The 12983-nt window shown below is 35.4% G+C and overlaps 1 protein-coding gene across 1 annotated transcript in view; it reads left to right on the top strand.

Moving 5' to 3' along the window:
- The first annotated feature begins 2865 nt into the window (after positions 1–2865).
- TOP2B (DNA topoisomerase II beta) overlaps positions 2866–12983 on the top strand; it is a 47126-nt gene continuing 37008 nt past the window's right edge. Inside the window, exons 1-8 of the mRNA XM_015811705.1 lie at positions 2866–2976; positions 3256–3346; positions 5204–5267; positions 7122–7267; positions 9395–9492; positions 10019–10231; positions 10313–10486; positions 12861–12962. Of these exons, the coding sequence (XP_015667191.1) occupies positions 2881–2976; positions 3256–3346; positions 5204–5267; positions 7122–7267; positions 9395–9492; positions 10019–10231; positions 10313–10486; positions 12861–12962 (984 nt within the window). The 5' untranslated portion in view covers positions 2866–2880. The remainder of the gene's footprint in view (positions 2977–3255; positions 3347–5203; positions 5268–7121; positions 7268–9394; positions 9493–10018; positions 10232–10312; positions 10487–12860; positions 12963–12983) is intronic.

Genomic DNA, 12983 nt, shown 5'->3' with positions numbered 1-12983 from the left:
CCTGTAAATCAATAAAAGTTTTGATTTCTGTAAAAACACATTTATCTTGTATTTGCAGATTAAATATATATTGACCCTAGATAATTTAATGCACTAATGTAATTTCTTGTGTGTATTTGGCTATAAGTACATTCTGACCCAAAATATCCTTTTTTAATAAATTGCAGACATTCCTTAAATTGATACTTTTAATTAAAGTTTAAATTGAAAGAGATTTGCAAAACATTTTACTAGCCTGTGTTTATTTGACTTTAATATATGACTTAATGATCCATATTTTGAAAGGCTATCACCCATTTTTATATCTTCATAAAATTGTCAGTAGCAATCTATTTGAGGAAATTGATTAGAAAACTATGTCACTCTTAACAATATATCTAATATCTAAACATTAGTTTCCAGAAAGCAAAAGCTGTCCTCCAATTCCAAAAACCTGAAACTATATAACTATATTGTGCCCTACTCCCAAACTAGAAATTTTAATTTATATGCCAACAATATCCATTAAATTTTCTGTCAATTTAATTAGGATAAGCTGCATACAGAATATGGAAACAGTGAATATTAATGTAAACATGATTTTGATCCATTTTGCCTCACATCAAAATTAAATGTTACAGTGTCTTTTTACTATCAAATCGACATCTGTATTGCTTACCTACAAGCTTTCTTGATTTGAGCAAGAAAAATAATCTCTAATAATATAAGCAATACATATGGCACATTAAGTCCAAAACTACAATTAATTTATAATGTTAGGCAAAAATGTAATTCAGAGTATGCATAGAGAAATGTAAAATACTTGTTGGTAATACCTTAAACCAAGCCTGGTTTTTTTTTCAAATTTACGTGGTCATTCCAGAGGACAGATGTGCCAAGGAAAGAATGCATTTGTTTTAAATTATTCCTATCAGGAGCTATGTGCATTCTGCACATGTTTCAAAACACATAAGAGATGGCTCAATGAGTCTCATTGTGTGCATTTGCCAAAAAAGAATGTACAAAGCTAGGAAAAAAATCTGCTAGGAAAGAGCATAATAACACATATAATTCACATAACAACATATCTTCTTAAATCTCAAAGATATTTGAAATAAGCTAAATGATCTAAAAACTAATAGGAACTTAAAAGTTGTGTACTTCAAGAAGTGCGTTTACAAGAATAAATGATGTCTTATTGCATCTTAACACATTTTTTACTTCAAGAAATGAGATGAAATTGTCCAACATATCTGAAGAAGTTGTGAGTTTATGAGCAAAGAAGTACTTGAGTGAAAGTTTTATGTAAGAAAGGTAACATCTTGGAGCCTATACGTCCCATTCTGTGGATGGCTTTAAAGCAGGCTAGGCAAGCTTTTTTTGTTTGTTTGTTCTTTTAGGCTAATTTACAATTTTGAGAGCATGTTGCATGTCCTCGCACAGAATGTCTGCAATGGAAATAGTGCATGTCTGTGTTAAGTTACAAAATATTCATCTATGGTGGATAACAGATGGTTAACTATCAAGTTTGTTTTCCAGTTTACTTCCCCACTTCCAAATATGCTTTGAATAATATCAGCTTCCTTTTATCTTTTATAACTAAATGAGTATCCTTTCAGAAAAAGCATAGTTTTTTTTAAGAATGCCATTGATGTTTCAAGTTGTTTATGGAAGCAATATGCCAATTGTTTTAAGTGTTATTTCCATTCTATAAGAAATTTAGTACTATCTTCAAGAAAGCTGAATATAATAGTCAATATTAACATTATGAATAATTCTGTCTAAAGCACTGTTTTCTGCAAAAAAATAAAAATTGCTTTTTAGAATTGCTGCTCCTATGTTTCAAGTAACATCTAATTGTATATTAGATGGACAGTATTTTTGAAGAGGAGGCTTTTCAAAATCTCAATTAAGTGTAGTTAGAGATACAGGTGTCACTCATTGTGGATAGAAATAATATTTTGCCCTATTTTTACTTTTAGGAGGAATTATTCAGAAATGAATTGCTAAGCCTTCCAAAGATTTAATAGATTGAATGGCTGCTTATTTTGTTTTAAAAAGGAAAGACAACCATTTAATACAAACTATATCAGGCTTGGAAAGGCAAACAATAATCTGGTGTTTTTTTTCAGTTATAGCAATTGAATTACTGAGTTATTCTAGCATGAAAGAACAATTAACTCTAGGCTCTATATTTCTCTCTGGTGGCTAATGTCCCACTGGTTTAAATGGCATTCTAGACTGACAGTTCGATTATTTAGTAATGTTTGGATTTTTGTAATCTAATTACTATTTTAATAATTTTAAATACATATTTGTTTAATAATTTTATTAAAGGTTTAAAATATAAAAACAAAAAGATACTAAAAAAGAAAAGGAAAAAAATGCAAGAAAAAAGAAAGAACTTCCTCTCATCCCTAAGAAATTGACTTCCCATTCTCATCATGGCATATGTAAACAATTTCACAATCTGTTCACCTCATCTTAACTAAGAAACAAAACTTATTCCATAATAGGCAAATCAAATAAATAAATTCCTCATTCTTCAATCTAATTACCAGCAAAAGATCCAAACAAAGATTTTAACATTAATTAACATATAAAACTCAACATGCTACATTTCAATAGTATAAGACAGAAGACAGAAAATATGCCCCTCCAGATTTCAAAGATGCCCATAGCCTGAAAAAGGTAATTTAAAATTATATATATTGCAACAGAGTAGATTAATTCCCAGATTAAAGGTATTGTCATACCAGTAACACATTTTCCAAAGCTTTTGAGTAAGTCAAAACTAGGACTTATATTATTGTTTATATATTTCAGACACTGTTTGATAATCAAAACAATGCTTCAAAAAAAGAAGAACCTGAACAAACAAATAAAAATGATTCAAAAAAGATGTCTGTTGAGAGAGTTTATCAAAAAAAGACTCAACTTGAGCATATTCTTCTCCGTCCTGATACATACATTGGTTCAGTAGAACCTTTAACTCAGGTAATTTTCATTTTCTCTTTATTTGAGAAGTTAATATAATTGAATATACCAAATCTTGCTTGTATTTTGATAGTACAATTAGTAATTTGGATTCCCCCCTCCTATTTTTTAACATTTGTTAGTAGCTCAGAGTCATTTGGCAAGTGAGTGGAAATATAAATCAATTAATTAAATACATTTCTAAAATATAATTTTAAATTTTAAAAATTTAAGCATATCTTAAAATAATAGTACACACCTATAAATCTTTTATTCATAAGACAAACTTTTTATTTACAGTTGATGTGGGTGTTCGATGAAGATACAGGAATGAATTGTAGAGAGGTCACGTTTGTTCCTGGTTTATATAAAATATTTGATGAAATTCTTGGTAAGTGTTTATAACAATGATATATTAACAGCACTTGAAAATTATTTTGAGGTAGAAGAATACAGGTATATTTTGGCATGTTGTGGATATATTGTTATAAATAGTAAATGTGTTAACATGTTAAAGAGATGAAAAGACATAAAGGTATCATGTGTTCTTTTCTTTCCCTTCAGAATTAACTGGATTTATTCCTTTCTAATATCTTTAAATATAGTTTAATTTTATTGTGCAATAGTGGAATAATTCTAACCTGTAAAATTTCAAATTGTACTGAAGTCAATGTATGTGGATTCAATTCCCCAAGAATATTATGCAAAACATATTACAACATTAATATATTGTTAATAGTGAAAGGAAATAAAGAACAATGTCCCTTATTTGTAGTTAATACAGTTAACTGGAATAGTCCAAAGTTAGCTATTATAATGTAGTTCAAGAATTTTATATGAAATAATAGAAGTATCTAGTAGTGAGTACTTTTATTTTACATTTACGTTTAAAAGATTATAGCATGTAATTTAGTCTTGTAAATAAAAAAAATCCTAATTTATATACATATTATGTATATAACATATTCGTGTTATTTATCTATGACCTAGATTTAAAAAAAAACATTTTTATGAAATCCTGAGTAGTGGGAAGCTATACCAATAAATGATAATTTACTAATTTAATCAAGACTGCTACTAATACAACATAACTTTGTATTACATTTTCATATTTCCTCATTACAATTTCATGTCAAATATTAGCATATGCTTTTAAAAATATTCAGCAGGTTGATTTGAATGAGGAACAAGGAACATCAGTCTGAATCACTGTCAAATTTACATTCTTATATTACAATATCCTGAAAATCAATCATAATGAATTTTCCTAAGTATTGCAAATTAAGAGATTGCAAGGGTATTCCTTACAGTCAGTCTCTTAACATTTAATGACCATTTGAAGTCATAGTGGATCTCCCAAAAATTAATTACAATTTAGTCCCAAATTTATTGCCATTGTAACCCCAATGATCATTCATTCTTACAACCAACTGCAGAGATACTGCAACTGCTTCTGCCTATCTCCCCAATCCCCCACCTAGGCCCCCCAGAGGCCTTTCCACAATGCATGGACATGTTGGGAGGGAAAAGCCTGCAAAGACCTGGTGGGGGAGGAAATAGCCTAAAAGAACACAAAGTAAAAAGTCTGTGGGGACCCAGTAAGGAGAGAAAAACTTACAGGGACCCAGGAGGAGGAGGAAAAGACCTATGTGACCAAGGATGGAGTGGGAAAGGTCTTTGGGACCTGGTGGGAGAGGGAAAAGACCTGCAGCAACCCCAGGGGTGAGAAGCAGAACACAGGATGTTTCCTGAAGTTTCATCAAGAGAATTACTATATTTTTTTAGCAGGTTTCTTTATTTTTAATGAATCTTGCTTAGAAATTCAACTTTTTTCTATATGATTATATAATAAAGGGAAAACATAGATGTTGAAATACCTTATTTGATAGAAGTATAGGAAATCTGTAAGATTAAAATATTTTATCTGAACACAAGATGACTTCAAAACTTGATTGTTAACATTTTCATCTTAGAAAACTGGCATAAACACAACATACAAGGTATCCTTTAGCGTACATTTTTATATAGAAAGAATAGAAACTTATTACAAAATATAAAGTGATGATACTATTCTAAAGCATTCTATAAGAAAATCCAATTGAACTCTCTGGCCTGTAATTTTCTCTTGCACAATTGCTGAGATTTGTTGTAATTACCAATTATAAAAGTATAGCATTTATCTTCTTAGTAACTTTTTAAAATTGTTTAATAGAAGTTATTGCTGCTAATAAATGCTTATTTATTTTAGTAAATGCAGCTGACAATAAGCAAAGAGATAAGAATATGACATGTATCAAAATATCAATTGATCCGTAAGTAAGATGTTTGTTCATTTATGAAAATAATATACTACTAAAACTCTCATTGTTTTCTTGCTTGTACCCTGGTTAGCTCAAACAGTGTATTATACTATAGCAACTTTTGAATCAAGCTTCCTAAAATACATTAATTTAAAATATGTATTAAAAAATCCAGTACCCATTACTGTGGAATTGAAATTTCCATGATATTCAAATCAGTTTTATTTGCAAAATTGTAGTTATTACAGTTCCCACATTTCTCTCAGTAACATGATCATGATTTCCTACACTCCTTGCTAGCTTCCCACAAGCAACATCACTCCCACTGCTTTTTTGCCCACCCACAGTCATTCTGTTTTTCTGTTTAGATAAGTAAACATTGACTTATTTTTAATGTTCATTTGCCACTGTAATTATTTTTCTATTTATGGTATATACTCTTAGATGATCATGGAATTTTTCCAGCATTGGGGTTAAAAAAATATGGTCACTTTAAAATTTAATGTTCATTTTGGTCCCATCAAACTGTACTACTTTTCTTTCAAAGGATGATCCAATAAGTCATAAGGTTGTCTAGTGTTATACCATTGAATATGCACAGCTTAATAAGCAGTATAGAGGTATTTAAAATAAAGAAATATGTTTTGGGTTGTCTAAGAAAGAATTATGATTCCTGAAGGTCAATATCTTTTTTTTTTTTAATGTAGTTCTTATTGTTAGAGTTAATTGGGGGATAGAAGTGTTAAAATGCTTCTTTCTATTAAATATTAAAATGGATACAGGAATTTAACTTCAAAATAAAATAATATGAACTGAATATATATAAAAATGAAGAAATTTAATTTAAATATCTGTTCAAGATACACAGATTTTTCATGTGATTGTTTAAATTGTAACAGTTGTCATGTGACATTTCTGAATGTAAAGGATAGAGTTCAAATATGCTATTTTTTTGTGCAGGGTATGTGTTACACTTTATAGATGTTCGTTCCCAATATCATTTTTCACTTTTTTCATTTCATGCTCTTAAGTCTTCTGGATTCAAATTCATATATTTTCTAGCATAAGTCTTATAAGCAATGCTGTTCTATATAAATATTATTGTGATGTTTGTAGCTTCAAGTTGGCAATCTAAAAAGTCCTTTTGTCCTTTATGCCATTGATCTGACATGAATGAATATTTGTTGGATAGCTCACCAAAAAAAATATTAGTTGTATGTCTTAGATCAAGATTAGGATTTAATCATTGCACACTACATTAATGTGTAGTATAATGATACAAAACAAGCTGAATTGTATGACAATTATTTCCTAATACCCAAGACAATAGAGAGATTTGCATCTGTAAAATATTTGAATATTTTTTTGAGCATTAGTACATGTTAAAGATGTTTTAATTTTTCAGTTTTCAAATATTCTGTCTACAAGGAGAAGTTATCATGTTCATCTGTCTGTTGTGAATCTCACTGCATTGAAGAAGATTGTGTGTAGTTGTAGAACACATGTGGTGAGAATTGGAAAGGCTTGCAACTTTAATATTGCTTTAAGTAAAGTATAGTCTAAAATATAGGCAAGATTCTAATTTGAAGATTGAAAATGCAGCCACCACTTCTCTCAGCATTGAAGAAAAGATAAGCACTGCCTGGTGTTCTACCAGTGATATCATTGTTTGTTATGTTTGTCTTGTATGTTATCTTAATTGCTCTACCACAATGTAAGATACTGGCAGTGACTTACTGATAATTAGGTAACTTGTGAATTTGTAAACTGTTAAATATGCACTGTAGCATTTGGGTTACATTGTTGAAAATGATAAAGGCAATTGTACTTTTCTGTGGTTAAAATATTTACTGTTTTCACTTCCAGCGAGTCAAATATTATAAGTATTTGGAATAATGGAAAAGGTATTCCTGTTGTGGAACATAAAGTGGAAAAGATGTATGTCCCTGCCTTAATTTTTGGACAGCTGTTAACATCCAGTAATTATGATGATGATGAAAAAAAAGTTACAGGTAAATATACTTTGTTCAGCATTACCTAAATGATAATTTTAAAGTAGTAATAACAATTTCATGGCATTTGATGTTTTAATTGGTGGAAGTTAAGAGCTTTGTAAGAGGAACTAAGTGGAAGATTTAACTTCACATTCCTGCTGCAAAATTCTAAATCAAGTGCTATAGTAGTTGTATTTTAGAACACAATAGAGATAGCTCTCAACTTATGATCACAATTAAGCCCAAAATTTGTTGCTAACAAGACAGTTGTTAAAGAATTTTGCTCCATTATATGACCTTTCTTGCTACAGTTGTTAATCACTACAGTTGTTAAGTCAGTACCATGGTTGTTAAGTAAAACTGGCTTCCCCATTGACTTTGCTTGTCAGAAGGTGACAAGAAGTGATCACATGATCCCCAGGACATTGCAATTGTCATAAATATGAGTCAGTTGCCAAGCATCTGAATTTTGATGACATGACCATGGGAATGCTGCAATGGTCGTAAATATGAAAAACTCTCATATCACTTTTTTCAGTGCTGTTGTAACTTTGAATGGTCATTAAATCAGCGGTTCTCAACCTGTGGGTCGCGACCCTTTTGGGGGTCGAACAACGCTTTCACAGGGGTCGCCTAAGACCATCGGAAAACACATATTTCCGATGGTTTTAGGAACCGAGACACTGCTACTCTATCTGGCCACCGCCCCCCCTCCTCCTCCTCCGCTGGCTCCTCCGCCTCCAGGGCGCCCCTCTCCTCTGACAGCGCATGCTCCTGCCGCCGCAGTGCCATTGTGTGCGTCCCCGATGCCGCCCCGGGCCGGCTCAGCTGTGTGGGCAGCCGAGCCGAGCCAGGTCTGGGCCGTTGCTGGCGCTGCCACTGGGCTGCTCCGCCGCTGCCACCGCTGCTGGCTGAGCTGAGCTGCGGCGCCGAGCCGGTCCCCACGCCTCCTGGTTGCCCGGCCACGCTCCACCCCTGGCCACGCGCCACGCCGGAGCTTCCCCACGCCGCCTGGCCCACCTTCCTCGCCGTCAGAGGCCGCCTCGGCCCTCTGGCGCCCGGCGCGGCCCTGGGGCTAGCAGGCAGGAGGTGGGGAAGAGGGCAAGGTGGGGATGCCCGCATGTGCGTCGGAGGCCAGCCGGCCAGGCCTGGAGGGAAGAAGCGGTGCTTTCCAAGCGGGAGCTGGCACTCTGGCTGCGCCCTTCTCGCGTGCGACTAGTCGGGGAAGGGTCGTGGCAATGAAGGGCTGCATGGCATGGAAAGGGACTCCCGTGACCCCCCCACTGTGATGGCGCTCAGGAAGCTGAAGGGGCGGGCAGGTCCTGGGGGGGCGGCTGGGAGAAGGCAAGAGGTGCCGGGATGAGGATGGGGGTCTCTCTCAATCTCTCTCTCCTTCCTTCCTTCCTTCCTTCCTTCCTTCCTTCCTTCCTTCCTTCCTTCCTTCCTTCCTTCCTTCCTTCCTTCCTTTCCCCTTCAATCTCCTTCTCCATCTCCTTCCTTTCTCCTTCAATCTTCCTTCCTTCCTTCCTTCCTTCTCCATCCCTTTCCCTTCAATCTCTTTCTCCTTCCTTCCCCCTTCAATCTCCTTCCTCTCCATCTCCTTCCTTTCCCCTTCAATCTTCCTTCCATCTCGATCTCCATCCCTTCCCCTTCAATCTCTCTCTCCTTCCTTCCCCCTTCAATCTCCTTCCTTCTCCATCTCCTTGCTTTCCTCTTCAATCTTCCTTCCTTCCTTCCTTCCCCTTCCCTCCCTCTCAACATTTTTGAGCAACGAAGAGTAAGCTTCTCCAGCGAGCATTGCTATATGGTTTTTGTGATTAATCACTATGCCTTAATTATGTTCAATTCGTAACAATGAAAATACATCCTGCATATCAGATATTTACATTACGATTCATAACAGTAGCAAAATTACAGTTATGAAGTAGCAACGAAAATAATGTTATGGTTGGGGGTCACCACAACATGAGGAACTGTATTAAAGGGTCGCGGCATTAGGAAGGTTGAGAACCACTGCATTAAATGAACTGTTGTAAATCGAGGACTACCTGTATACCATTTGCATATGCATGGCATGTATCAAGGGGGGAGAGACAGTAAAAACAAAAACATTTTGAGAGGTATTCATGTTCCCTACCTTTTCAGGTGGTCGCAATGGCTATGGTGCAAAACTTTGTAATATATTCAGTACCAAGTTTACAGTTGAGACTGCTTGCAAAGAATACAAACATAGTTTTAAGCAGGTATGATTATTTCCCTTTGCTTTCTTAACATATCTTATGTGGTTAAAACAGTTTTTAAAAAGATGGTAGGACAAGATATTCAGAGATAAGTTCACATGGGATTTCTCTGACTAAAACTTTGAACAATAGAATTTATTCAAATGCACGTAGAGGTAGTTTTAATCTTAATAGAGAACCTACAAAAATATTATTGTTCAGAACCCTGATTTATTTTTTCCACTTTATTCAGTATCCAGTCAATATATCATAAAATAATCTAGTGTGGGAAATAATCACATTATATTCAATGCATTAATGATTATATATCATATTGTGAACACATGAATTATGTTTTTCAAAAGAAATATAAAATAAGTAAAATGTGATATTATTTAATACATCCTTCAAGTTTTAGTTTATATGGGAACTGAAAAAAAATCTAATTCAGAATGATTGAATGAAAAAAATATTTCTTTACTGCTGTGTTTTTGTCAGAAATTTTCTACTAATGCATATGTTTGTTTTTTTATCTTTTTTTAAAATGAAGACCTGGATGAATAATATGCTGAAGACTTCAGATCCTAAGATTAAACATTTTGAAGGAGATGACTATACATGTGTGACATTCCAACCAGATCTTTCTAAGTTTAAGATGGAAAAGCTTGACAAAGATATAATAGCTCTTATGACAAGAAGAGCTTATGATTTGGCAGGAGCATGCAAAGGAGTCAAAGTTATGCTTAATGGAAAGAAACTACCTGTAAGAACTTTAGTAAAAATATTTATATAATGAAATTCTATATGTTCAAAGTAGAAAATGATTATTCTTGTTAAATTCTAGGTGAATGGCTTTCGTAGTTACGTTGATCTTTATGTAAAGGATAAGTTGGATGAAACTGGACTTGCTCTAAAAGTTATTCATGAACTTGCTAATGAACGCTGGGATGTCTGTCTTACTTTAAGTGAAAAGGGATTTCAGCAAATTAGTTTTGTGAACAGTATTGCTACCACAAAGGTGAGTTATTTTACCTACTTAAGAGTGATTAAAATAATACACAGCACAATCTTTGATTTGGAATTAACATACTTTTGATTTTTAACTTTATAAATTGTATTATATACACAACATAAAATCGAATGACAGAAAATCATTGAGCTAATTTTGGTAATGATCATACATAAGCCTCAAAAAGTAATGCAAATATTTTTAAAAAGTTGTGAAAGTAATGTCAAACAGGTTATTAGTTTCATATAAACAAATATAATAGTTACTGTATATGATTTGTAAAACATTGATGTCAATATCAACATCTCTTACAGCCTTAGAACTATAATATAGGTAATCCCCGAGTTACAAGCGTTCACTTAATGCTCATTCAAAGTTACATGATGAGCATCCTCTAGTGCTTATGAGCAAGTCACGAAATTACAAATGTTGCCACACCACATGGCCATTCACTTTTATGAGCAACCACAGTGGTATTCACCCTAGTTATTATCTGCCTTTCCCTCCCCGTGTCTCCCTAGGCACCAGGCCTTCAATATTCACCCTGTGAAGATCGAGATACTTCACTTTTTTGGCTGCTCCAGGCCTTCAGTGCATTCGCAGAGAATGGAGGCCTAAAGTAACACGTGAGATCAGTGTCGTGAGATCTCACACTACTGATCTCGCGTGATCTCATGGTACTTTAGGCCTCGGTTCTCTGCAACAGAGAACAGAACTGAAGCCGGAGGATGCTTCCACATGCCTGCGAAGGCTGGATCTGGCCACCGGAGGCCTTTTCCAGGCCTCTGCTGCCTTTATCTGAGGCCACGGGACATTTCCGTGGCCCTTTGAAGGTGGATCCGGGCATCAGAGGCTTTTTCCAGGCCAGTGCCACCCAGATCTGAGGCCAGGGGACATTCTGTGGCTCTCTGGAAGGTGGATCCGGGCATCAGAAGCCTTTTCCAGGCCGGTGTCGCCTGGATCTGAGGCCAGGAGATGCTTCCGTGGTCCTTCGGATGGTAGATCTGGCTGCTGGCCTTTTCCAGGCTGCTGTCGCCCAGATCTGAGGCTAGGAGACACTTCTGCAGTCCTCCGGAGGCCTTTTCCATGTTGCTGCTGCCCAGATCTTATGCTTCCATGGCCCTCTGAAGGCCTGATCTGGGTGTCGGAGGCCTTTTCCAGGCCACTGCTGCCCAGAAATGGGCCTCTAGAGGGCCGTGGAAGCATCCCCTGGCCTCAGATCCAGGCAGTAGCATCATGGAAAAGGCCTCCAGCAGCCGGATCCACTTTCCGAAGGACTGCGGAAGCATCCCCCAGCCTGAGATCCGTCCCTTAGATCCGGACAGCAGTAGCATGGAAAAGGCCTCTGGCAGCTGGTTCCACCATCCAGAGGGTCGCCGATGTGTCTTGTGGCCTCAGATCCGGGCAGCAGCAGGAACCGCAGCAGAGAGGAGATGGATCTTTTTAAGGTGAATTCGGCATGGCAGGAAGGTAGGGGTATCTTAGTGGATTGGGGAGGCCTTGGGGGCCTGGTCAATCACTAGGCCCTCCATGGCCTTCCCCACCCTGATATATCTCATGCACTTAACAAGTCACATGCATCTTATTGAGCAAGGGAGTGATCTTGTTCGAGGTACGAGATTCACTCCCATGAGTTTTCGAGTTACGAGTGGAATGGGCAGGCTCCATTACACTCTTAACTTGAGGACTACCTGTATGTTAGTATATAGCAAATCATTTAACTCTTTCTAAAACTCTGCATTTAGGCTGCTTAGTTTGTCTTAAAAAATTGGTTTCTTAGTATTATGAGTCATCCAATTCAAAGATTCTGGTCAGCACATCAGATATTTTATTTTCAGTATAATTGTTACTCACTTTTCATCTTTTAATCTCATTAGTGATAGGCAGTTAAGATTGCAAAAATAGATTATTTTGGCATTATTGCAATCCTTGAGAAACAGCTTGGTATGGTGGTTGGGACTATGAATTTTAAGTCACTTTAGGCATGAAATCAGCTAGTTGATCTTGGGAAGAATGTAACAACAAATCACTTCATAAAATATGGCCATAAAAACTGGATTTTTAACCATATTGTACTATAGCACAGTAAATATTCCCAACATTTGTTACCTCAATGTAGTTGTAAAGCTCTACTGTACAGTTTATGGACTTTTAAATATGAAAATATATTCACATATGTTTGTACTGCATATACATTTTATGGTTAAAATACTTCAATATGAGAATAGTAACATCCCTGATGTGTTCAGGATATGTGGCATTCTTTTGATTATTTAATATCTCTTTGTTTCTTCTGTGAAAATGTTCTCATTATTAGAATACAAAGTTCTAAACACATTTTTTTTGTTATTGTTGCTAACTTCTTTTATTTTTTTATCTTAAGGGAGGTAGGCATGTTGATTATGTGGTAGATCAAATTGTTGGAAAATTGATAGAGGTGGTAAAAAAAAAAAACAAAGCTGGTGTTTCAGTAAAACCATTCCAGGTAAGTTGATGCTCATATTTT

The sequence above is a fragment of the Protobothrops mucrosquamatus genome, unplaced genomic scaffold, assembly GCF_001527695.2.
Source record: "Protobothrops mucrosquamatus isolate PMUCROS unplaced genomic scaffold, P.Mucros_1.0 scaffold47, whole genome shotgun sequence".
NCBI classification, from domain to species: domain Eukaryota; kingdom Metazoa; phylum Chordata; class Lepidosauria; order Squamata; family Viperidae; genus Protobothrops; species Protobothrops mucrosquamatus.
The sequence above is the reverse complement of the archived record's forward strand: the minus strand, read 5'-3'. Positions and strand labels throughout refer to the sequence as shown.